Raw genomic sequence first — 27,596 nt, 5'->3', positions numbered from 1 at the left:
GGGGGAAGTCAGGAGTGAGGGTCAGGCAGCTCCCCCCTGTCTGTGAAGCCAGCCTCTCACTAGTAATGCAGGGAGGGAGCTGTCTCAGACTTCACCATCCTCCCCCCCCCCCCCCTCACCCACACACCATTCACTAGCTGGGACATGGGGGAAGTCAGGAGTGAGGGTCAGGCAGCTCCCCCCTGTCTGTGAAGCCAGCCTCTCACTAGTAATGCAGGGAGGGAGCTGTCTCAGACTGGTATCAGGGTTAGGGCACTGTGTGCAGGAAGATCACAACACTCCTGGTATTAATAGGGATAGGGCACTGTAAGAGATGACTGTAGTAGATTGAATAAAGATCTGATGTTTCTGCTCTCCTCACACCAAACAAAAACAACACACAAGCAGAGAAGCCCTTCTTACAAAGCTGAGCTAGTGAGTTAAGTAGGAGGAAAAGTAAACATACTTGTGCCAGTGTGGCTACTTAAAAAATACACTTACCAACAATCAATTACATATATTTGAACTGTGTACAGTTCCAGCCAGGACCACCTTTCTAAAATGCACAGTGATTGGCAAATTCAACATGCACTAGCATTTCAGGTGCCTGCTAACAAAAATAATAAACAAACAAGTTCTAGTCACGTGAGTGCTGATCATTACATTACTTTTTTTGTCAAGCTTCCAACTGTTTCCATTTCACATCCCCCCAACCATTACCTCAGTATTAGCCTTGGTAACATCAATAGATAAGAGCACAGCCAGCCAATAGGAATACATACATACATATTCATTCCTAAGTGACCTTTACTGACCTGGGAAGTGTGAACACTTTGTTTCATTTTCTGTTGGTGTTCGTTAGTTTCCAGTTCCATTTCCCATCCCCCCAACCATCACCTCAGTGGTAACCTTGGTAACATCAATAGATAAGAGGGCAGCCAGCCAATAGGAACACATATTCATTCCTAACTGACCTTCAGTGACCTGGAAAGTGTTTATTTGTATCATTTTCAGTTAGTGCGCACTAAATCGAGTTAGTGCGCACTAACGGGGAGTTAGTGCGCACTAACTCGAGTTAGTGCGCACTAACACGATTTAACGATTTTTAACGATAAATCGTTAGAATTTCTATTGTATCGTGTTCTATAACGATTTAAGACGATATAAACATTATCGGACGATAATTTTAATCGTTGAAAAACGATTCACATCCCTAGGGCTTATAATCTAAGATTGCACCTCAGGCACTGGATATTGAAGTGACTTATCCAAGATCACAAGGAGCATCAGTGGGAGAAACAAGATTTGAACTCTGGCTTCTCTGATTCACAGCTTGCTGATTTAACCATTAGGTTACTCCTCCACTTCTAACCCTTATCTGCAACTCCCACCCTTCCACACCACCCAGAACCCCCCCAAGGCCATTTGAGAATTGCCTTAGGAAAAAGTACCTACAATGATTTGCATCTATTTTTTCCCTACCAAACAACTCATGTACTTTTGAAAATGCAAAGCTATGAACATGTAAATACACTTTACTCCTGTAAGTGGTCTTTTGAAAATTGCTGCAATATATGCCATTGAGTAGTCAATAGATTTTACCGGTGTTAAGTGCACTTTAAGCTCATAAATAGGCTTTTGAAAATTGCTATGACTGTATGTTACACTTACGTGCGTAACTCCTTTGAAAATTCACCTATTTACAAATATAATATGGTAATGATGAGAAGAAAATACCTGGTAATAAGGCTGGTGAATAATAGTCTTTAGCCAAGTAGAGCTCTGTATCTGATGAATTTCTTCTCAAATTATGATATGAAGGTGTCTCAACAAAGGTAGAAGAATAATTATCAAATCCTTCTTTACATACTTTTGAAGATTGTTTTAAAATAGGCTACAGACAAAAGAGAAATATGTTAGGTTTTCAAACAGATTTCTTGGGTAACACAGGAACAACATGAAGCAATGGAGAGAGTATCTGACCAGCCGGTACCATTTTCAAATTGAAAGCAATTGAGGCAGAAAGGAATGGGATCTCTCCAGCCCCCGGCAGCTATTCCACAGCATTGGATGGGGTTGGCAGAGGAAGACCTGACTAAGAGGAAGGAGTGCCTGGGGAAATGGGATGGGAGACATCAGGGCTTCAATCCCCCTTGAAGGAGGGGAGGTGCAGGAGGGGTGAAACCACTCGACCCAAACTGAGGCCTTTATTCACCAGGGATGTTACTTTGGTGAAGAGAAAGCCCTTTAAATACACAGGGAGGGCAGAGTGGCAAGAGTTACTTCAGGCTAGGGGGACATCTTAAACACATGGAGGACCTGAGGTTACTTTTACTCACAGAGCCTTTAAACACAAGTTTATGTTTATTCATCTTTGATATCCTGCTTTTAAAACAATCTTAACATGGGGGACCTGACAGAGACATTGGCAGGCATGTTAGATTGCTGATGTCCTCAACAAATGTTAACTACACCTCTTGGGTTGTAGTTAATGTTTTGCATTGATGGGAGTGTTAACATGAATCACTTGTAAGAATGACATTCAACTCTGCATCAAAACTGGGTCTGATCAAACTTCTTCCTTTGCTAATCTCAATAACTGTCTTGCAGCAGTAGCCCAATGGCTTAGCGACCATAAACTCAAACTGAAACATTCCAAACTGGAACCTTTCTCGATCATCTGTCAAGGTCACCCCTTATGATAGCTACCCATCCTGTTAGGTACCCCACTGCATCCCAAAGAATCAGTGCAAAGCCTAGGGATTCAACTTGATCAGAATCTCAATATAGAAACTCATATCATGAAGGTAGTAAGAACCTCATTCATGCATCTGTGCCAGATCTGCCAACTGCACAACTTCTGTGATACACACAGTCTTGCTGATCCATGTGCTAATCACCAGGAGAACTGACTACTTCAACTCTCTATTCAACGGCATCTGATGATATAGTGAGTATCTTTCAAAGAACTCTGCATGGTCCCATATATGTGCACATATGGTATGTGGAGATCTACTATAGGATTTTATAACCTGCACGTATCTGGTCCATTCAGGTTATAAAATACATGAGTGGCCACCCTCCAAAATACGTACGTATGTTTCATTATGTGCAAATGTCATCAATCTGTTGAAAGCCTATGTTTTCTACCTATTTTATAAACATATGCATGTATATTTTATGCACAAAAACAATAACATGTACACATAAAACTTAGATTTATCACAAGTATGCCAGTGCCTCCACCAGTTCACCCAGTCCATCTCCAGTTCATTGAGATCTTCCTAATACTTCATCCTGAACTCTCCCCAGTTCACCCAGACTTCCCACCCAGGAATAGCAGACAACAGTCTAGTTTGATAACAATTGCACTAGATAATTATCAGGAGTAAAATTGTGCAAATAAGTTGCCTAATTTTCACGTAAATCTCTTATAAAGTATCAACATGCACATACCCCTTGTCCCCTAGACTGCCCCTTTTTTGAGCAGATAAATGTGAAACCAAAAATACACGTGTATTTTTTATGTTTATAAAATAACATGTACATGAGTACAAGCTACTTACATGAGTATATTCTAATTTTACACATGTAACTCCTTTGAAAATTAACTCAATATTATGAAGCACCTCCAGTTCCTACAGAGTACAGTCATGAGCAAGAGAGGATCACAGGAAAATATCAGCCTGGAGGGAATTTTTTCAAAACCAGCCCACAGGTTATCTGACTCCGGTGTGTATTTTCTATATAGCACATACTTCAACAACTCCCCAAACCAGGCCAAATTGATCCTTGACAGGTATGTGCAGGATCCTCCATGCTGCCATTAAATGCCTTTAGTTCCTCGCCCTCTTCCTACTTAGGAGAGCAGGGATTGGTTGCTCTTTGCTTTATAACCAGCCATTTTGTGATCTAAGGCAGCGGTTCTCAACCGGTGTGTCGCCACACACCAGTGTGTCGCCAAGCACCGGCTGGTGTGTCGCGTGCTCCCGGTCTCTCCCGCTGCTCTTTCTTCCCTGCTGCCGTTGCCGCCGGGCTATCAGCACGTTCAAGCCCAGTAGGAATGGCAGCAGTGCTAAAAGAAGCTGTGGCACCCGCGGCTGGCCTTTTCTTCTTCCCGCGCCTGATTCCCCCCCCCCCCCCGGAACAGGAAGTGATACGCGGTGCACGAGAAGAAGAAAGAGCTGTGTGATAAAGTGGCAGCGGCGGCAGCAGCATCGGCCCCCAAGCAATTGAAGCAGCCGGTAATCGGGAAAGGAGATATCAGCATGAGCCTCCCGCGGTCGATGGAATTCTTCCTTCTTGGCCTGTGGGGGCTGGAGGAGGAGGCTGCTGCAGCTACCATTTGTGCTGGGGGGGGGGGAGAGAGGAAGTGAGTGATAGAAAGAGAGAGAAGCAGCCAGCCAGCCAGCCAGTGTGTAAGTGAGAGAATGTGTGTGTGTTTGAGAGCCTGTGTGTAAGTGAGAGAATGTATTTGATCGAGAGCATGTGTGTGATTGAGAGAAACTGGTCAGAGAGCTGATGTATGTGTATATGTGAGAGACAATGAAAGTGACTGCTCAAGGAGATGACTGATGTGTATGTGAGAGTGTGAGACAGTCAGGGATGTGACTGGTGTGTGTGTGTGTGTGTGTGTGTGTGTGTGTGTGAGAAAAAGCATGGAAGTGAGAAATCTGGGTATGTGAGAAAGCATGAGAGTAAGAAGCCTGGTGTTGTGGGGGTGTATGCGAAAGAAAGCATGGGAGTGAGAAGCCTGATTATGTGAGAGAGAGCATGGGAGTGGGAAGCCTGTGTGTGTGTGCATGTATGAGAGAGAGACTGGTTGGTAAGGTGACGGTGTGACTGGTGTGTATGTGAATGTGAGAGAGAGAGAATGTGATTCAGGGAATGAGAAGCCTGTGCACATGGAGAGCGAGCATGGAAATGAGAGAGAGACTGGTGTGGGTGTGTGTGTGTGTGTGTGTAACAGAGAGAAAGTGATTATGGGAATGAGAAGCCTGTGCATGTGAAGAGAGTGAGCATGGGAGTGAGAACCTGGGTATGTGTGAGACACAGCATGGGAGGGAGAAGCCTGTATATGTAAGACAGAACATGGAAATGGGAAGCCTGTGTGTGTGTGTGTGTGTGTGTGTGTGTGTGTGTGTGTGTATGCATGAGAGAGATCAGGTGACTGGTGTGTGTGTGTGTGTATGTGTGTGAGAGAGAGAGAGAGAGAGAAAGTGATTATGGGAATGAGAAGCCTGTGCATGTGAAGAGAGTGAGCATGGGAGTGAGAACCTGGGTATGTGTGAGACACAGCATGGGAGGGAGAAGCCTGTATATGTAAGACAGAACATGGAAGTGGTAAGCCTGTGTGTGTATGCATGAGAGAGATCAGGTGACTGGTGTGTGTGTGAGAGAGAGAGAGAGAGAAAGTGATTATGGGAATGAGAAGCCTGTGCATGTGAAGAGTGAGCATGGGAGTGAGAAACCTGGGTGTGTGCGAGACACAGCATGGGAGTGAGAAGCCTGTATATCTGAAAGAGAACATGGGAGTGGGATGCCTGTGTGTGTGTGTGTGTGTGTATATGCATGAGAGAGAGCAGATGACTGGTGTGTGTTTGTGTGTATGTGTGAGAGAGAAAGAAAGTGATTATGGGAATGAGAAGCCTGTGCACGTGAAGAGTGAGCATGGGAGTGAGAAACCTGTGTGTGTGAGAGACACAGCATGGGAGTGAGAAGCCTGTATATCTGAAAGAGAACATGAGAGTGGGAAGCCTGTGTGTGTGTATGCATGAGAGAGATCAGGTGACTGGTGTGTGTGTTTGTGTGTATGTGTGTGTGAGAGAAAGAGAGAGAAAGTATTATGGGAATGAGAAGCCTGTGCATATGAAGAGTGAGCATGGGAGTGAGAAACCTGGGTGTGTGTGAGACACAGCATGGGAGTGAGAAGCCTGTATATCTGAAAGAGAACATGGAAGTGGGAAGCCTGTGTGTGTGTATGCATGAGAGAGATCAGGTGACTGGTGTGTGTGAGAGAAAGAAAGTGATTATGGGAATGAGAAGCCTGTGCATGTGGAGAGAACAAGCATGGGAGTGAGAGACTGGTGACTGTGTGTGAGAAAGAGAAAGTAATTATGAGAATGAGAAGCCCATATATGTAAGTGGAACACGGGAGTGGGAAGCCTGTGTGTATGTATGGCATGAGAGAAACTGTTCAGGAAGGTAACTGGTGTGTTTGTCAAAGACTGTTTGGGAGATGATTGGTGTGTGAGAGACAGAAACTAGACATGGGGGCATGACTGGTATGGTGTGTGTGTGAGAGACATGGGCCCTAAGGAAGAGGACCATGAGTATAGAGCTTAGCCACTACTGCTGCTTCTGGTGTGTGCTACAGCCTGCATGGAAGAGGAGTAGGAGAGCTGCTGGAGGGGGTAAGTAAAGGTGGCTTTTTAAGTTTATTTTTCTTGATTGACTGCCATTTTAATTATTTAATATTATGTGATGTGTCTGCTTTTTTTGAAATATTTTATTGGTGTTTGGAGAATTTTTAATAGTTTTTATGAGTTTTTAATTGTTGGATGTTATTCTGTTCATAGTTGTTGTGAAACATTTATTCTGCTTATTAGTATAGTTTTACAATTATTTCTGTGTGGGGATCTATAGCTGCTTGCTAGTTCTGTTTTCCTAATAAGAGGTGTATTGGTTTTAGGGCCTGATTTAATATTTGTAGTGTTGCCTTTTCATAGATAGGGTTGCTCCTGTTTGAGTGTATTCCATAATACAGGTGTAACTGTGTGCGGATTAGTTTATGTGCATTACTACAGATCCTGGGAGTATGTTAGGTCAGTTCTGTGTCTGTTACCGAGATATTTTACTAGCATGTAAGTGTTTTATCAGTCTTATTTGTTGTGTTATCTCAAGAGGACATGCATTAGTGGTAAACTGCTGTCTTTTCATAAGTAGGGCTATTGAGCCTGGAAGTAGAAGGAGTTTGAGTTGCTGTTACTGAGATGACACCAGAACCAGAATATCTTTTTTGTAGGGTGAGTTGTATGGGGAATGTCATAATTCTGCTTTACATCCATTATTGTGGGTCAGGGGGGTTCCCGTGGATGCAAACTGTACTTTTACATCTAGCCCTGTGACGATCATGGGTCAGTGTGTCACGCATGTGAGAACCATCTGTCAGGTGTGTCCCGACAGAAAAAAGGTTGAGAACCACTGATCTAAGGTGTGGCTATAGTCAGTTCAGGTCTGACACTCAGCAGTAAGGATGTATATTTTCTCCCTCCTAGTGAAGCCCCACTGCATCATCAGGTTTTTGCTTTTTGAAGGGAACCTCCTCTGTGCACAGCCTGCCAGAGGGTCTCTTGGTGTTTAATTGCAGTGAGGAAATCTTTTTAGCCAGAACTTCTCACTCCAGGACTGAAGACTAGTGAGACCATTTACTCCCTGAATGAGGCAAACATCTGTGACAGGTTTGGCTGTGTGAGGCGTTTAAAGGTCAGAAGATACCTATTTATGGAAAGGGACTGTGTTTAACTCTGCTCGTTTGAAGAAGGTCATCCTCGCTGGCTGGACTCAGAAGACACGGGCTGAAGATCAGTGAGCTCATTCACCTCATGAATGTGGCAAGCACCTGTGACAACAGAACACCAGCCTAGAAAGAATTTTGACTAAAGAAAGTAATATCTCGTTTTGTTGAGGGGAGTTTTTTGTTTTGTTTTTTTTAAACCACCCCTCCTCACTGGGAGCTAGGCTGGAACAGCAGGTTCCTGAATCACAGATCTTCAACCTGAGGAGTCACCTTTTCAGAACTAAAAGGATTTAAGTAAGATCATGGAGACCCCATCCGGATCTCTACCTACAAGGGACCAGGATACAGGGATGGGTGTTTGGGAAGATGTTGGAGCCTCAGATAGCATTGATTTTGTTCATGCTAGAAGGAGACCCCTGTCATAGGAATCCCGGGTAAGCCACTGAGTGCCCTTTAGTGCATATTCCATACCACCATGGCAACCATACCACCATGGTGGCATATTCCATACCTCCATGGTAACCCGGCACAAACAAATCTACGCCCGATTTTATAACATGCGCACGCTACCGCGCGCATGTTATAAAATCCGGGGTCAGCGCGTGCAAGGGGGTGCATACATGTGCACCTTGCGCACGCCGAGCCCGAGGGGAGCCCTGATGGCTTTCCCCATTCCCTTCAAGGCCGCTCCGATTTCGGAGCGGCTTTGTAGGGAACTTTTTTTCTGGCCCCCCCCGCCCCGGCTTCCCCTCCCTTCCCCTATCTAACCTACCCCCCATCCCTAACTAAATCCCCCCCCCCCCCCCCCACCTTTGTTGAAAAAGTTACGCCTGCCCAAGGCAGGCGTAACTTGCTCGCGCCAGCTGGCTGCCAGCGCACCATTCCCCAGCCCAGGGTCAGCTTCGGAGGCCTCGGCCACGCCCCCAGAATGCCCCCAGGCTGGCACCATGCCCACGGCCCTGCCCCGGAACGCCCCCCGAAATGCCCCCCCCCCCCCCCCCCGGCATGCCCCCCAAGCAAAGCCCCGGGACTTACGCACATCCCGGGGCTTTGCACTTGCCGGCGGCCTATGCAACATAGGCGCTGGATTTACGCGCAAAGGGCTTTTACCCCTAAATGTAATAAAATCAACTATAGTCATACATTTATTTAAAGATGGACTTTATCAATCAGTAAAATTATTTTACTGGTCCTTTCTGTTTTGTCACAGCATCTCCCTCCAGGGGATGCCAAAACTACCAACATACACAGAGATTATCACACCACTGTCTGGCCCATAGACAAGAGTCTTCCCCCATATCAAGAATTTCCCCCGGGTTTTATGAGTCAGCATGGGATAGAATAGGCTAAGCCAGAGCAGCGCCAAAATAATATTAATTAGTTGTATGCCCTGAAAGAATAATCTACTTTCAAAAAAGGGGTTACAGGTACATCATGTATCCTGGAACCTGGCAGAGGGAAGTCAAAAAATCTCTAACAAAACTTTCACAATGTTCCTAAATAACTAAGTAGAACAGCACACTGTAGACCAAGGTTGAGCAAACTGAGCTGCCATCCCCCTTCCAACCATCCATGCAATTGGTTGGATGTCACATATCTCTCATATATATATATATATATATATATATATATATATATATATATATATATATATGTCACATATCTCTCATATATATATATATATATATATATATATATATAATCACATATGAGGATATATAGCAATCATATTCAATTCAATCTTTAACCTTTTTATTTATTCATATTTTTCACAACATTTTCTGAAAAAGTATTCATATAGAACAATTTCTTGCTAAAATATACAAAACTTTCTCTAAAATCATCCCATACAATATTATTTCCCACAAGAGCCCACCACTCTGGAAGTTATTGCTTGTATACTTTCACCACCTTTGCACATGTGTCATAAGATATTTCTCAATTCTGGAAAATCTCAATATCATAAAACATATCTCATAATTACATTCTCACAGGTGCCCACACCCTGATGTTATACAAACATATTTCACAAATCCAAACCTCCCAGAAATGTTCACAGATGTTTCTCAAAAAAATGTATATTTTTTAAAGTTCACACGATGTTTTCACAAATTCAGACGTCCCAGAAGTATTCACAGATGGTTTTCGTAAATATATTTCCATAGGTTCACACACCCCAACACAAAGGCCTCGATGTTTCATCACCCAAACGGCTTCATCAGGGGGATTTTAAACCTTATTTTTCTCACATATAAAGCACATTTCTCTCACATTTCTGGCTCTATTCATTTTTTACCTTCCATATTCTTATTCCAGACCTGACTCAATGACTCCATGCTATTCCTTCAAAATTTGCCTGCACTGCGATCACAAATGCCATTACTGGCTGCTTCAATAGTTCAAAAAAGAAGGCACAAAGAGCCAGAAATGTGAGAGAAATGTGCTTTATATGTGAGAAAAATACGGGGGGGGGGGGGGGGGGGGGGAAGCCGGCAGCGATCGCACCACTGCGGTGCTATCGCTGCTGGTTTTCGCAACCCAATAGCGCCACTGTGAAAGGTGGTGCTTATTGGCCGCGTTACTGATGGCGATAAGGCTCCTTACCTTTTCGCCATCAGCGATGTCTTCATGGCGTCCGCCCCGGTGCCGCCCCAACTCCTCCACCTTCTGGTGCAGACGCCGCCCAGAACCCGCCCCGATCTAGGTATTGCACGAGAAAAGGGACTTTTCGCATGTGATACCTTTGGAAAATGACCCCCTACGTGTCTACTCTGCATCAATGCTGTACAAATTAAATCCTATGACAAGCAGTGGTTGCCAGAGAGGCTGAAACCAAACTGGAGTACAGGATGAATAGTTTTTTTTAAACAGCAAAAATTCTATTATCATTCATAACTTACCACTGTGCAGATACTCTGCTGATAATCCATTTCTTTCTTTGAACATGTATTTGATCTTGTCTTTCCTTTCACGGAAGTAGACACAGGATAAAATACGAAATCTATTAAAAATGATTATAAATTCCTGTCAGTTATCCATATATATCCTTGCTAGGGGTTTGCCATTGAAAGTTGGCAAGCACCACTGTAAGTTTGAAAATTGGCCTCTAAACGTTTAGTATATGCAAAGCATACTTGATTTGAAGTTCTTTTCCATCACAGAATTGTACCTGTACATAAACTGGACACATAGCAACAGATACAAAAAAGGATGAATGAATACAAGTTTCAAACTTGTGAGCAGTAGTGCCAATTATCTAGTGTTGAAGCCTTGATGATTAGTGATGTGCTGTCATTTTAAAATGATATAAAAACATCAAAGATATTAATTACATCATTTTGTGTCATTAACCATTTAAAATGAAACAAAAACATATGAAATTTTGTTTCATGTTATATCATTGTAGCACCCACTATTAATAAGATACGCACATTACAAAACTATAGCATACTAAAACAAAATGAAGAAACAAAACGATATGCATGGGAAACCAAAATAATAGCAACTTCATAAATAAATCTGATACAAAACTATATAATGACACCAGTCAATACTTTTTCCATACATAACCCTATTGACAATTAATGCTACTATTCACAAGTTTCAAATTTGTGCTAATATAGAGGAAAATTAGTTCTTACCTGTTAATTTTCGTTCCTGTGGTACCATGGATCAGTCCAGACAGTGGGTTGAGCCTCCTTTCCAGCAGGTGGAGACAGACTAAAACTTGAAGGATGCCCTATATCAGGACAGAGCCTATCCGCTAACCCTTCAGTATAACGTATGTCAAAGCAGAAAACAAGAAACCCAAGAATAGGATCAAGCAAGTAACCATAAAGCTCAAAGGAGCAACTATACAATAATGTAGAAACATGGTATACCTATACGCTCTTGCATAAACTTGGTATAAAAAAACGACCAAGGCTTCTGGTGTAATTGCTCAGTAATCTTGCACAAAGTGAAATATGAAAATCTGCAAACCTGCAAGAAAACAAGCTTCGAGAGGACAGAAAGACAGACAGGGAAGGGCGTCTGGACTGATCCGTGGTACTACAGGAACGAAAATTAACAGGTAAGAACTAATTTTCCTTTCCTGTTCATACCCGGATCAGTCCAGACAGTGGGATGTACCAAAGCTTCCCTAAACTGGGTGGGACCGAGACAGTCCCGCTCGAAGCACTTGCCGCCCAAAGGAACCGAAAACAGGAGCGTGCACATCCAGACGGTAGTGCCGAGCAAAAGTGTGCAGAGACGTCCAAGTGGTGGCCCAGCAAATCTCCTGCGGGGAGACAGATTGACTCTCCACCCACGAAGTATCCTGAGAACGTAGAGAATGGGCCTTCAGACCCTCAGGAAGCGGACGACCTTGACAAAGATATGCCGAGGAAATGGCTTCTTTCAACCACCGCGCAATCGTGGTCTTAGAAGCCTGTTTACCCCGGTTGGGACCACTCCAAAGGTCAAAGAGATGGTCCGATACGCGAAAGTCATTGGTGACCTGGAGATAGCGAAGCAAGACTCGTTTGATATCTAGCCGTCAAAGGTCGCCACCAGCCGTACCCGGAATCTCCTCCGGAGAGAACGTGGGCAGTTCTACCGACTGGTTGACATGAAAAGCAGAGACAACCTTAGGCAAGAAGGAAGGAACCATCCTGAGAGAAACCCCGGAATCAGAAAAACGCAAGAAGGGCTCCCGACAGGACAGCGCCTGGAGCTCGGAAATCCGGCGAGCAGAGGAGATAGAGACCAGAAAGACAGTTTTGAGTGTTAGATCCTTGAGCGTAGCGTGGCGAAGAGGCTCAAAGGGAGCCATACAGAGAGCACGAAGGACTAGGTTGAGACTCCACGATGGACACGTGGCACGAGAGGGGGGACGAAGGTGCCTAACACCCCTCAGGAAACGAATCACGTCCGGGTGAGCAGCTAAGGAATGACCGTCCACCCGACCCAGGAGAGAACCGAGCGCAGAGACTTGAACGCGAAGAGAACTGAAGGAGAAGCCCTTAGAGAGACCCTTCTGAAGAAAAGAAAGAACCAGAAGAATCGAGGCAGAGCGGGCCGGAACACCAGACTCTGCACACGCGGACTCAAAAACTTTCCAGATGCGCACATAGGCCAGAGAAGTCAACTGCTTCCGGGTTCACAGCAGGGTGGAGATGACCTCCTCCTTATAACCCTTGCGCCTCAGGCGACGCCGTTCAAAAGCCAGGCCGCTAGACAGAAGCGATCGGCTTGGTCGAAAAATACAGGCCCCTGCCGGAGGAGACGAGGAAGATGACCGAGTCGCAGGGGCCTGTCCACCGCCAGATTGATGAGATCCACGAACCACGGTCTTCACAGCCACTCGGGAGCGACGAGAATCACTGGTCCCCGGTGGAGCTCTATTCTCCTGAGAACTTTCCCCACCAGAGGCCACGGGGGGAACACGTACAGAAGGATGTCCGCTGGCCAAGGTAGAGCCAGAGCATCCACGCCCTCTGCGCCGTGCTCCCTCCAGCGGCTGAAGAACCGATTTGCCTTGGCATTGCACAGAGTCGCCATGAGGTTGCCATGAGACTGGAAAATTGGGCATCCAAATGGCAGATGAAATTTAATGTGGATAAGTGCAAGGTGATGCATATAGGGAAAAATAACCCAAGCTATAATTACACAATGTTGGGTTCCATATTAGGTGCTACAACCCAAGAAAGAGATCTAGGCATCATAGTGGATAACACATTGAAATCGTCGGTTCAGTGTGCTGCGGCAGTCAAAAAAGCAAACAGAATGTTGGGAATTATTAGAAAGGGAATGGTGAATGAAACGGAAAATGTCATAATGCCTTTGTATCGCTCCATGGTGAGACCGCACCTTGAATACTGTGTACAATTCTGGTCGCCGCATCTCAAAAAAGATATAATTGCGATGGAGAAGGTACAGGGAAGGTCTACCAAAATGATAAGGGGAATGGAACAACTCCCCTATGAGGAAAGACTAAAGAGGTTAGGACTTTTCAGCTTGGAGAAGAGACGACTGAAGGGGGATATGATAGAGGTGTTTAAAATCATGAGAGGTCTAGAACGGGTAGATGTGAATCAGTTATTTACTCTTTCGGATGTAGAAAGACTAGGGGGCACTACATGAAGTTAGCATGGGGCATATTTAAAACTAATCGGAGAAAGTTCTTTTTTACTCAATGCACAATTAAACTCTGGAATTTGTTGCCAGAGGATGTGGTTAGTGCAGTTAGTATAGCTGTGTTTAAAAAAGGATTGGATAAGTTATTGGAGGAGAAGTCCATTACCTGCTATTAAGTTCACTTAGAGAATAGCCACTGCCATTAGCAATGGTAACATGGAATAGACTTAGTTTTTGGGTACTTGCCAGGTTCTTTTGGCCTGGATTGGCCACTGTTGGAAACAGGATGCTGGGCTTGATGGACCCTTGGTCTTACCCAGTATGGCATTTTCTTATGTTCTTATGAGGTCGAGGTGAGGAGGACCCCACCTGTCCACTATCAGAGCCATGGCCGCGTCCGAGAGCTCCCACTCTCCCAGATCGAGCGACTGCCAGCTGAAGAAGTCGGCTTGAACATTTTATTTGCCTGCTATGTGAGAGGCTGCCAGGCACTGTAGGTGGCACTCCGCCCAAGAGAGGAGACGGCTGGCTTCCAAGGCTACCAGGGGACTGCGAGTGCCCCCTTGGTGATTGATGTAGGCCACTGTGGTGGAGTTGTCGGACAGGACTCTTACCGCTTTGCCATGGATCAGGGGAAGGAACTCCTGAAGAGCCAGGTGGATCGCCAAGGTTTCCAGTCGATTGATGTGCCAGTGCGACTCAGTCTGTGACCATATTCCCTAGGTAGATTGAGAAAGGCAGACCACACCTCAGCCCAGGAGACTGGCATCCGTGGTCACTATCATCCACTGTGGAGCTTGAAGAGAATTCCCTTGCAGAAGATGAGGAAGAGATAGCCACCACTGTAATTCGTCGGCAGTAGAATCCAAGAACGGAAGGACTACGTGAAACTGCTCCGACACTGGCTGCCAACGGGATAGCAAAGCTTTCTGCAACGAACGCATATGAGCAAAAGCCCAGGGGACAAGGTCGATGGTGGAAGCCATGGATCCCAGGACTTGAAGATAATCCCAGGCGGTCGGAGAAGGTAGAGTGATCAGATTCTGGACCTGATCGATCAGCTTGAGGGCGCGCGCCCGTGGTAAGAAGACCTTGCCTACTCGGGTGTCGAAGTGGGCTCCCAGGAATTCCAACTCCTGGGAGGGCTGAAGCTTGCTCTTGGAAAAGTTCACTATCCACCCGAGGGAGGCAAGAAGCTCCAAGACGCGATCCACCGCCCGTTGGCAAGAGGTCTCAGACTTGGCCCTGATGAGCCAATCGTCCAGATAGGGGTGGACGGGAATCCCCTCCCAGCGCAGGGCCGCCGCTACCACTAACATGACCTTCATAAAGGTGCGAGGAGCGGTCGCTAGGCCGAAGGGGAGAGCTCGAAACTGGAAGTCCTGGTTGAGGATGTGGAATCAGAGATACTTCTGGTAGTCGCGGTGGATGGGAATGTGGAAGTACGCTTCTGCGAGATCGAGAGAAGCAAGGAACTCTCCGGGGCGGACCGCCGCAATGACCGCATGCAGGGTTTCCATGTGGAAGTGGGGGATCTTGAGGGCCCGATTGACCCTCTTGAGGTCCAGAATGGGGCGGAAGGACCCGTCCTTTTTGGGCATGGTGAAGTAAATAGAATACTGGCCTGCGCCAACCTCCCTTTCCGGAACTGGGACCACCACTCCCAGATCCAGGAGTTTGGAGAGGGTCTGGACCACCGCGTCCCTCTTGGCCCGTCCGCAAGGCGAGAAAAGAAAGAGATCTGGCAGGTCCCTGACAAGCTCGAAAGCGTACCCGTCTTTGATAATGTCAAGGACCCACTGATCCGATGTGATCTTGACCCATTCCTCGAAGAACAGGGAGAGGCGTCCACCGAGGTAAGGAACCAAGGAATGGGTCAGCTGAACTTCATTGTGTGGCAGGTTTAGAGGTGGAACGCACAGGCTGGCCCTCACAAAAGGGCCGCCTGCCACGAAAGGACTGCGACCAGGACTGAGCACGAGAAGAACCCCTCGTGGAGCCGCCCCGCCCCCGAGAAGCGAAGCGACGCTGGCCCCTGAAGCGAGAGCGGGAGGACGCGAAGGATCGAGAAGACTTAGGGCGGTCCTCTGGAAGCTTATGGACCTTGTTGTCAGCCAAGGAGTCCATAAGCTTCTCGAAATCCTCGCCAAAGAGCATCTTACCTTTGAAGGGCAACGTGCCCAGCCGAGTCTTCGAGGACTGATCAGCCGACCAGTGGCGTAGCCAAAGGAGCCTCCGGGCAGCGACTGCCGAAACCATCGCCTTCGCCTTTACACGGACCAGATCGTAGAGGGCGTCTGATACTTAGGCGGTTACCGCCTCCAGACGTTCGGCTTGTTCTGCCTCACCTGGTGGAAGATCCCGGGTGCAGAGTAACTGTTGAACCCACTGAAGGCCCGCCCGCATCATGAGGCTGCTACAGCAAGATGCTCGGACCCTGAGGGCCAGAACGTCGAAGATGCGCTTCAGGTGAGCCTCCAACTTACGATCTTGTGGATCCTTCAAAGCCGTGAAACCTTCCACCGGGATCTTGGTGTGCTTGGCCACCGCAGAGACATAGGAATCTACCAAGGGATATCGCAGCAGCTCCAAGCCCTCTTCCGGGAGGGGATAGAGCTTATCCATCACACGCCCCACCCGAAGCGAACCCTCAGGAGCCTCTCATTCCCGAAGGATAAGGAGCTTGAGCATGGGGTGGAAGGGAAAGGCCGAGGCTGGAGCCCGTAGCCCCTCCAGAACCGGGGTCATACCCTTAGGGAGCGAGGCCATGAGATTATCCATGGAGGGACTTTCCAGACCCAGCTCCTGCAACACAAAGGGAAGGAGGGGCTCTAATTCCTCCTTACGAAAAAGACGAAGGGCTCCCCCTCTAGTGGGGGGCATCCGCTGAATTCGAGGAAGCAGCGGGGTCCAAGGACCCGGGGGACACCAGGGGGGAGGAAGGGGGGGCACCCCCGGAACCACCCGCACCCGAACTGGTCCCTGGGGCTCCGCAGCCGGTCCAGCGGTCAACGGCGCTGAGCGAGGGATTCTTGGTGGGGGGGGGGGGACTTTCGTCCTGCTCATGCAAGCTAGCTAAGTAAGATTTGTGCATGAGGAGGACGAAATCCGCTGAAAAAGGGACCCTGGATTTGCCGGGGCGGGGTAAAGGGAGGCGAGGGAAGGTCAGGACCCCCCTCCTGGGAACCCATGGGGGCCAAATTAGGGGTTAAATAAAAAAAAATCTGGCCCCCCCAGCCCCAGGGAGCACTGAAACTGGCCCTGATGAAAAATCCAAGATGGCGGCCGTTCCTGGGCTCTGCCAACCCGGGAAAGGCCTGGCCATGCCGAGAGGAGTGGAGCCCCGGGCTAAATTTGCTTGTCCTGCCAAGGAGGGACCTTCCCCACCCGGCAGGCAAGCATTGCAAAGGCCCTGACGCGAAAAACGCGAAGAAGGCAGCCCACAAGAAAGGCAGGCTGCCTGCCGGGACATAGCTAAGCCGCGGCTGAAGAAAAAAAAGCTGAAAAAAAGCTTGATTGACAACCTGCACAGCAGGAGAGAGCAGGAGGGAAACCTGCTGCCTTCTGCTTGTCTGGCTGCCGGTTCTAGGCCTACTCTGACCAGGAAAAAAGCTGGTCAACTGCTGCCAATAAGTTAGAGGTAGATGAGTACCTGCAATTTATTTAAAGTTTGAAACTAATGTTTATTTTTTTATTTTTATTTATTTATTTATTTTTTACTGAGCGCAGCAGCGGGTTCAAAACCCTCTCGGCAGCCAGATGGGGGGGAACGAGGCCCAGTGAGCGTCGGTCCCCACACCTGGAAGCGACCATGGACTCAGGCTATGCAGGGAACCCCCTCCTGCAAAAGGGGCAAAGCCCCCCTGAGTCGGGCAAGAGCTGGGAGACGGCACCGTCTCCCACACAGAAACAGGAAACATCACTAAAAAGAAGGCAAAATTCCCTTCTAGTTTTTTTTTTTGACAAGAAATACTTGCTTGAGCCTAGCAAAAGAAAGAAGAAAAGGGCTGACTAGCCTACAGCAGAGAACCGAAGGGGAGATGCTGCACCTGCTGGAGACAGACGAATACTGAAGGGTTAGAGGATAGGCTCTGTCCTGATATAGGGCATCCTTCAAGTTTTAGTCTGTCTCCACCTGCTGGAAAGGAGGCTCAACCCACTGTCTGGACTGATCCGGGTACGTACAGGAACCTCTTTTTGGGGGTGATTTTGCAACTGCCTACATTGGGGCAAACTTCATAGGTATCTTTCCCCTGCAGACTTTACACTAATTTTTAAAGTAAACATACACATGTACTTTCTCTTCGAAAATTATCCCAGGAATGCAACTTGCATACATTTATACCTGCTAATTTGTGCAGGTAGTTTCCCAGGTAAATTTATACACATATGTTTGGAAATCCAAACATATATGCATAAGTACAAACTCCTCCTCCAACCATACTCCCTGCAATGTGCTCCACTGACAGCTGACCAATCCACGAGGAGTATGACGCGACTTAAGGAATATCTAAATGCCTCTGGCAGTCAGCTCTACCAACATTTAGATTTTTACCCTATATGAGGAGCTAAGAGCTTCTTCTCCTGCCGCAGAGGTCCTGCAAGGATTTTGATGATGTGGGGGAGAAAGGGTGGTGCCTCACTTTTATTAAGAAGGGAGAAACGTGGCTGATTTTCATTAGTAACTGGAGTGGAAGTCACTGTTTTCCCCTTCCTCTTGGGGTGTGGAATGGGAAAACAGAGACCAAGAGAGGGAATCTAGTACTGAAATGTTTGCTAAGGAGAAGGGGGTAGGAGGGAATAAGGAAGAAATGATGTTTAATGTACCTGTAATTGCATCTACTAAGTTTACATTGGAGGGTATAGGTAATATGATATTCACCATGCAAAAATCTATTAATGATCTGACCTCCCTAGTACAAGAAACTCTGAGTAATAATAAAATGCTACAAACAAAATTTGAAAAATTGGATGGAGCAGTAGAAAATTTGGGAACTAAAACTACTGAATTAGAAAAAGTACAATTGAATTTAATCAAATCTGAGAAAATCCATTCTGACAAATTAGAACAACTTGAAAATCAGATTCGGAGAGTAAATTTGAGAATCTTGAATTTTCCAAAAACTCACTTACTTTCACCGAAAGAACTTTTTAAAAGTTATTTAAAAAATATTCTAAAATTTACAGATTTAACAATCCCAATAATATCTAGGATATATTATATAACTCAAAAAGAAAAGCAAGTGAAAGACCCGGTAGAACAGAAAGAAGATATAAATCTATCAGAATTGTTGGAAAAATCTTCTGATATGCAGATAAATACTCGAGCTACTCTATTTGTCTCTTTTGCAGACATTTCTCAGAGGGACTCTATTCTTAGATTGTATTTTAGGCATCAAAATTCCAATTTTCATGGCCAACCAATTAGAATGTTTCCGGATGTAGCTTATAACACACAATTAAGGAGGAAAGAATTTCTAACTTTAAGGGAGAAAGTCGTAGTTCGTGGTGATAAATTCATTTTACGGTTTCCTTGCCAATGTGTCATAATACATCAGAACACGCGATATGTTTTTAATCAACCTGAACAATTGTGTGTGTTCCTTGACACTTGACCCCGTAGACCACTATTGTAAAATAGGGGAATTAATGAAAAACTTTGGCTCATATTACTATAAGGTTAATATTTTTTGAAAATAACTGCTCTATATTATTAAACCAGGTTTTGTAATTACTATTAATGATTTTCTTTAGGTTTTTCACAGAATGTATTAATGCAAATCTTGTTAGGACTATTCTTGAGAAGATGTATTATGTTTACAAACTGTGTAATATCCTTTTTGAAAAATGAAAAGTTGAATAAACATAAAATTAAAAAAAAAAGAAGGGAGAAGAGCCAACTTGTCTTTAGAATATTTTCATGAGAAGGGAATAGGGGCTTAAGCTGCATAGGCCCCAACATTTCTCTTCTAAAATTGCCAGGTGGGTGGGAGATCAGTTCACTGTGCAACAAATTTATTTTAAAATACCTGTGGGGAAAGTGGGAGGATTGGGTCACTACAGCCCAACATTATTTTTTTTTTTATAAATTAGGAGACTGGGGCTGAATCCAGCTGCTATTGGCCTATGGGAGTGGTTATTTTTATTTTATTTTTTTACATACCTGGCTCTATTCAAAATATAGCCAAATAGGTCTAAAGTTATCCAGACAAATTTATTCTATGTTTAGACCTTCTCTCCACCACAACCAATGTTAACCGCAATGTGAACCACAATGTTAACCACAAGCTTCATGTTCTAAAAAAACTTAGACCTCTTCTCCACTATCATGACTTCTGGACCGTCATCTAGACCACACTCTCCTCCAAATTTGATTACTGTAATGCACTTTTACTTGGCCTCCCCTACTCCACTATAAAACCCCTACAAATGCTCCAGAATTCAGTAGCTAGGGTCATCACTAATACACGAAAATCTGCTCATATCACCCCCATACTCAAAGACCTTCAATGGCTCCCCATCCCGTCACGCATTATCTTTAAAACACTATCTATAATTCACAAATCCATATACTGCCATAACTCCAACTGGCTTGATGAACCTCTCCACCTTACACACTCGGACCGACCTACCAGGGACATCAATAAAGGCACCCTCCAATAGGGGTGTGCATTCGTTTTGAACTTATATGTAAAACGCTACTTTTTATTTTTTTTTTAACTTAAAAAAGTGATGAGGCGAAAACGATCGGATTTCCAACTTATTCAACATAGCTATGTTGAATACGTTGGAAATCGCGATCGTTGATCCTAAATAAAAATTTAAACCCCTCACCCTCCTTAATCCCCCCCAAGACTTACCAAATTCCCTGGTGGTCCAGCGGGGAGTCAGGAAGCCATTCCTCTATTCCTTTGCGAGGAGCATGTGACGTCTGCGTCACGTCGGAGTGACGCGGCCGTCACGTGGTCCACCGCGGTTCCGCTCCCGGACCCCTCGTTGGACACAAACGGAACTTTTGGCCAGCTTGAGGAGGTCAGGAGGCCCCCCCAAGCTGGTCAAAAGTTCTGTTTGTGTCCAACGAGGGGTCCGGGAGCAGAACCGCGGTGGACCACGTGACGGCCGCGTCACTCCGACGTGACGCGGACGTCACGTGCTCCTCGCAAAGGAATAGAAGAATGGCTTCCTGACTCCCCGCTGGACCACCAGGGAATTTGGTAAGTCTTGGGGGGGGGATTAAGGAGGGTGAGGGGTTTAAATTTTTATTTAGGGAACCGGTGCACGTATGGACATAGACTCAACTTATGGAATTCTCCATATGTCCATATTGACCGAAATTGACCCCCCTTTTCGACTTATGGACTTATGAACATAAACATTTTGTCTGCACATCCCTACCCTCCAAATACCCTCAATCAAAAAGGCCCATCTCACCACTACAAGAGAACGTGCCTTCTCCATCGCTGGTCCTAAGCACTGGAACTCCCTCCCTACAGTGCTCCGACTGGAACCTTGCTCCTCCAAATTTAGAAAGAAACTAAAAACTTGGCTTTTTAGACAAGCCTTCCCTGACTAGTCTCTGTGTACTGTCCACCTTGCAACCCTAGTCCCCCAGTCTCACCTCCTTTATGAGCCTCTGTTTTTTCCCTACTTGCATACCTTTACACCTCCTTCTTTCTACCCCTTGGAATTTTTCCCACAGCGCATATGTTAATACTCTTCCCTTTACCCTGTACTCGCCCTGTATATACATTACCACCAAGCCCTCTTGGTATTTTGCCTAAATTGTTTTGCAAAGTTGAGCTATTTTCTCTTACGCCCTTTCTGTCGTTTGCATTATTATCACTCCTGTTTCCCCCACCCCTGTTCAATGTATTTTCCATCTATCAGTTGCTAATGTAAACCATCATGATGTTGCATACTAATGTCGGTATATAAAAGGTTCAAATAAATAAATAAATAAATAAATAACCAGACTTATCCTACTAAATTTATTTGGGTAGCACTGCCCCACCCCCAAAATGCACCTGCATTGCTTCTAAACCCAGAATTCCCCCATTTCACATCTTTTTATCTGGGTAAGCCCACCTCCCAGAATGCCCCACACCACCTCTTTTTTTTACCTGAGTAAATTTAAGCTGCATAATAACTTATGTGGCTACAGCTTGTCTGTTGGGTGAACTGAGAAATTCAAAACTCAGGGTTTGTCTGGCTAAGTCCAAATTTAGAGCTAGATGCACTAAACTGCAATGCTTTTTCACAGGAGGGGGGGAGTCTCACTATCACAGGGGAGTGAGTGTCATGTGATAATGACCCCTCCCCAGAAAAAAACATTGCAGCTGTATTGTCACATGGTTTTGTCTCGGGGCAAAACACCGCAGGACAAAACAATGCGTCATTGGCCCTTTAGGCGTAATGACAGCCCCAACCTCACAAGGCCACCATCGCATTAATGGGCCTGGAAAAATAAAACCCTGCTCAAAAAAGAATAAAGTATGCGAGGGTCAAAGCTGACTTCCTTCTCATCCCAGGGCCACCACTCGAGGCAACCCTGACATGACAAATGTAAGAAATAAAAATGGTTTATTTGTGTCAAAATTCAAAACTAATATGTGCCGGCAGGTTCTCCCCCTCATGATAACAAAAAATTGTTGGGTATGGGGTCCCCCCTAAACCACCCCCTCCCATCCCGATCCCCTTAGAAAACTTATTGGTTTGTAGTGAGAAATCCCCTCTCACCCCCCTGATCCCCCTTCCCACAATGCCTAACCTCCAAATTGCAAATTGGTTCCAGTGTTGGGGCCCGGGCTGCCCTCTAGCCCCGGGCCCAGTTGGTGCCATTTTTAAAATCTTGTTGACCTGACCTTGCCCCAGTCATGTGGAACTAGAGCTGAAGTTTCATCTGTACGAGTCCCGCTCCCTGTGGGTTGAAGCTTTGGGTTTTAGGGACTGGCAGGGCTTAGACAAGTGTCCCTTAAAGACAGGGCTGGTGCTAGTTTTTTTGCTGCCCTGTGCAAACAATTACTGTGCTGTCCAGCTCCCTTCAGTGATACAAACTTTAAAAACTGACACCCGCCCCAAATTTATGGCTAATGCAAGGGTATTAGGTGCCCCAGCAAACCTTATAGTCTTGCACAACGCCTCCAGACCCATTCTACACACATGGTTGAGTTATGCATTTATATTTTACATGAAAAATATCAAAATATAGTATTTTGAGGTAAAAATATCATTTACATTATATTTGCATGCACTACTGTGATGCCAAGCAGAAATATCTGCCAAAAAGAATCTTGGAACCCATGTGGTATTAGGCCTATTGTGATGTGTGTTGGGTGTGGTTTTGACCCTCTGAAAGCCCAAATAAACTAATACACTTCCTATTAGGAAAATGCTTCACCTCAGTCACACATATAGAACATAAACAGACCCTCATCAAATACAGAAAAGAGCAGCCATAAAGTAGAAATACAAACATGCAAACAAAAACTGAACTGGAAACTGCAAAAATCCAGATGCTCTATCCAGTGCAACAACCATCACCATTCCTCAAACTTCAAACAATAAAATAAAAAAATAAGAGGACTCCAGCGAGGGGAGAGAGGTGAGAAGGTCTCGCTCTGCGGGGGAGAGCTGCCCTGTGTTTCTCTGGAGTGCTGTTTCACCTTCCTCCGTCAGGGCTCCAGTTCCTGGTGAGCCCGAAGCGTTCTGACGTTATCTTTGTTCGACGCTGGGAGGAGCCTTTAAAATCGGGCCTGCAATGGCACACACATTGGGACTCCAGAGAGGGGACAGAGGTGAGGAAGTCTTGATCTGCAAGAGAGAGCTGCCCTGTGTTTCTCCGGAGCGCTGTTTCACCTTCCTCCATCGGGCATCCGGTTCCTGGTGAGCCCGAGGCATCCTGACGCCATCTTTGTTCGACGCTGGGAGGGGCCTTTAAAATCGGGCCCACAGCAGCCCTTGTGTTTGACTGACACTTTATTGAGTTGTTTGGATCAGGGATGTTCAGGTATACTAACTCAATTAGACTTGTCTGCGGTGTTTGACACTATTCATCATGATCTACAAATCCATTATCTTGCTAGATATGGTGTGGGAGGTGCTGTCTTAAGTTAGTTTCATTCTTTCCTAACTGATTGGATGAGAGGGTGCAGACAGGTGACATGCATTCTGGATGGCATCATATTCAATAGAGGGTGCCTCAGGGGTCGGCACTTTCTGCGGTTCTCTTTAACATATATCTTGCTCCCCTGGCATCTTTGCTGCAATCACTAAATATAAAATTTTATATACCGTATATGCAGATGATATCCAATTCTTTTTACTATGCGGTCAGAATAGAGAGCTTCCAGAGTCTGAGTTGCAAGAAGTCATAAAAGAACTAAGGGGTTAGTTGTCCAATCATAATTTATTTTTAAATAGTAAAACAAACTCAGATTTTATGAGTGGGAAAGAGACTTGACAGTTGGGTTCCAGCCAGGGTCACTCTAAATGATGGCTCATCCATCCTCGTACAGACAAAAATGAAAGTTTAGAAATTATATTGGACTCTCAGATATATATATATAAGGCAGCAAATTTGGAATATATCAAAAGTTACATTTTTAAGCTTAAAATGATTAGACCATTGAGGTTTTTGCCACCCCATGATTTATTTCATTCCGTGACCCAAGCTTTGGTGCTTAGTCATCTAGACTACTGTGGCATACTTTACATTGGATTACCTGAGAAACTCACCCATATGCTGCAGCTGGTTCAGAATGCTGCTGCCTGAGTTCTGACTGAGCTCTAAAGATGGGAGATGTCCCCTTTATTGTCTCAGGGTAAGATCATCAGAAAAGATACTATCTTGGTCTTTAAGAGGAAGGGTATAGCAGCATGAACTTGAGTACCGAGCCATAGCTAGCCTATGGCCAATATGGCCTGGACCAAAAGCACTATTGCCAGAAGGGTCCTTTGTTTCTGCAGCCCAGATGGAAAACAACCAGAAGGGAGCCATTGTATTAGGGAGTAGAATAGCTCTTCTTTGGTCTGTCCTGCTCTGTCCATTCCAATTTCCCCCTCCCTTCCTGTTCCCTACAAGACAGGAGAGGATAGGCTAGATTAGGAAGCAGAGTGGATCTTTGCTTCTTTGCTCCATCTGCTCCAGTCTCTGCCTCACCCAACTACTCCTTTCCCCTACCCTGCAGGATGCCTGGTAGGGGAAGAGTTAGGGCAGGAAGCAAAAGGCTGTTCTCTGTTGAATGAGATTTCTTGTAGAATTCTTGTATGCCTATGACTAGTACGAGGAGAGTCTGGAATAGGGATTGGAGATAGAGAGGAGAATGCTGGGCCATCTCAGGAGGGAGAGGGGATGATAGTGAGAAGCTCTGTGTGATTGTGTGTATTGGGGGGGAGGTATGTGGAAGAGAGAAAGTTGATGTGTGCTCCCCCATCCCCCATCTACACTGAACCTCAGGATGACCTCTATGTAAAAGTTCCCAAAATGGGGTGGGAGGGAGGGTTTGCTGTTTCAGTCTAAATACAAACGTCATGTACTGGAAACAAAACTAGGCCTGACAGTGTGCTCCAAAGAGGAGTAAGTGCTGATCCTGTTTATAAAAAGTGAAAAAAGAGATTGGTTTAAAAAACTTACCAGCTGTGAAGAAGAAAGATAACAGCTGACACGACATGTTGAACTTGTGGCAAACAGAGAAATCTAGTGAGAGACCATGCAGTGAAAAGTGTTTAGCACGTGGGTGAGCGGGTCAGCCAGGTGAAACCTCACCATGGAATCTCACATCATGAAAGCGTACCTGTGTCAGATCTGCGAACTGTGCTACTACCTTGACATACATCATTACGAGTGTGGATCCTTGGACTGGTGGAAGTGGGAGCCAATGGGGAGGAGCCCCAGAGGACCCTTCCGAGGGCAGACGAGGCTATAGGAGACCTGAGATCCCACAGGACCTTCACCACTACCAGCCCTTGTTCCCCATGGGTTAAGTCCTTGGGTACCAGGACTGGCTAACTTACATGGGGTCTCAGGCAGGTGATTAAACTCGTGGTCAGGCAGGCAAGGGTCTTGGCAGACAGCATATCTTGTAGTCAGGCAGGCAAGGGTCTTGGCAGGTGGCGTATCTCGTAGTCTGGCAGGCAATGATCTGGGCAGGCGGTGTATCTCGTAGTCAGGCAGGCAGGGGTCTTGGCAGGTGAAAAAGATGAAAACAGGAACCAAGAACAAGGCAACAGGAGTATTTCACAGGAACTGGAGCCAGGAGTAGCCAAGGCAAGGTTGGTGGAGCAGGCCTTTCCTTAAATAGTTGCAGGGCTGGAAGGAGGAGACCTGACCCTTCCCATGCTGCGCGCACCTGGGGAGCCGGGGGTCAGAGATCAGGCCCGAGCAGGCGCTGCTGGCGTGCTGTCCCTTGCGGTTCGTCGAGAGGAGTGCCGAAGAGCAAGGCCGCAGAGAAGCTCACCGGCCGCGGCTGCTGCCTGAAGCAAGGTTACCGGGCCCAAGGAGGCGGAGTCAGCTGTGCTGGTAGGTGGGGGAGTCTGGCTGTGGCTCTCCGCGGCCAACTCTCGCAACATACATAAGCTTGCTACAGTAGTCAATGCAGTAATCACCAGCTGAATTGACTACTGCAGTTCCCTCTTTAATAGCAACACACAATGCAGTATGAAGCATTTCCAACTTCTACCCCAATTGCAAGAACTCTGGTAGGCACCAGATCAACCGACCATACAAACCTATACTCCGCCAACTGCACTGGCTCCCATTCAGAAGCAGGATAACATTCAAAATGTTGCCAGAGGATGTGGTTAGTGCAGTTAGTGTAGCTGGTTTTAAAAAAGGTTTGGATACGTTCTTGGAGGAGAAGTCCATTAACGGCTATTAATCAAGTTGACTTAGGGAATGGCCTCTGCTACTACTGGTATCAGTAGCATGGGATCTTCTTAGTGTTTGGATACTTACCAGGTTCTTGTAGCTTGGTTTGGCTACTGTTGGAAACAGGATACTGGGATTGATGGACTTTGGTCTGACCCAGTATGGCAATTTCTTATGTTCTAAAATGCTCTGCTTTGTCTACAAGTGGGTGAACAAACAAGCACCCAAGTACCTTTCCCAACTTCTCTTCTTTTGCACACCCTCAAGTGATCTCCAGTCCTCCCAAACGGCTCTTATTTCCTCACTTCCCCTGGCTTCAGCCAGATTGTTGTGCACTAGACTTTGTGCATTCAGCTGTTATGCATGAAAATTTAGATCAGGGTACCACTACCCCTACAATTTAAGCCTTGTTACCTCACTGTGAGGAAAAAAGCCAAAGCATAGCTCTTTAGCCAGGCCTTCCCTGCAGAGACCACATCCAACTTGTTCTAACTCCTAGCTCTGATTAAAGACTGGAAGTTATACACCCTACACTCCCAATGCTTTTCTAACTGTAAATATGAGTACCACTGTAACTGAGCTTAATTGCAGTTTTGTCAGTTCCTAAATTGGATTGTAATCTGCCTTAAGGACAAAAGGCTATCAAATGTTTACAAATAAATAAATAATCATTAAAGGTCAGTTCTGACAGAGGTCAAGGATCATATCCATATAGATCTGAGGACCACATTTTTGGGATCAGGGTCACACTTGTACCTACCTATACGTTATAAATAATAATAGCATTATGTTTAAACAAAAATTCTCTCCCACAAAAAATTAACAGTCTCCTAGCTTGTGGTATCATATGTTGTGTACAGGGTAAGGGCACAGTTGTTCATATGGCCATAGGTGCCAAATTGCCTGACTACTAGGGATGTGAATCGTTTTCCATATCGTCTTAACGATAGAAATCGTGTGGCAGGGCAAGAAAATCGTCTTAGGCACGATTTTTTAGTTAAAAAATCGTTAAAAATCGTTTTTTCCGATTAGTGCGCACTAACTCGAGTTAGTGCGCACTAACGGGAGTTAGTGCGCACTAACTGGGAGTTAGTGCGCACTAACTGAAAATGATAC

The 27,596-nt window shown here is 45.7% G+C and overlaps 1 protein-coding gene across 3 annotated transcripts in view; it reads right to left on the bottom strand.

The window, feature by feature from the left end:
* Positions 1 to 27,596, bottom strand: part of LOC115090504 — a 991,523-nt gene that overhangs the window by 310,882 nt on the left and 653,045 nt on the right. For all 3 annotated transcript variants that reach the window (XM_029599682.1, XM_029599683.1, XM_029599681.1), the window contains 2 exons: positions 10,399 to 10,499; positions 1,717 to 1,873 (listed from right to left, as the gene is read on the bottom strand). In XM_029599682.1, coding sequence (XP_029455542.1) covers positions 1,717 to 1,873; positions 10,399 to 10,499 — 258 coding nt within the window. The remainder of the gene's footprint in view (positions 1 to 1,716; positions 1,874 to 10,398; positions 10,500 to 27,596) is intronic.

Source organism: Rhinatrema bivittatum, chromosome 4, assembly GCF_901001135.1.
Source record: "Rhinatrema bivittatum chromosome 4, aRhiBiv1.1, whole genome shotgun sequence".
Taxonomy (NCBI): Eukaryota; Metazoa; Chordata; class Amphibia; order Gymnophiona; family Rhinatrematidae; genus Rhinatrema; species Rhinatrema bivittatum.
The sequence above is the reverse complement of the archived record's forward strand: the minus strand, read 5'-3'. Positions and strand labels throughout refer to the sequence as shown.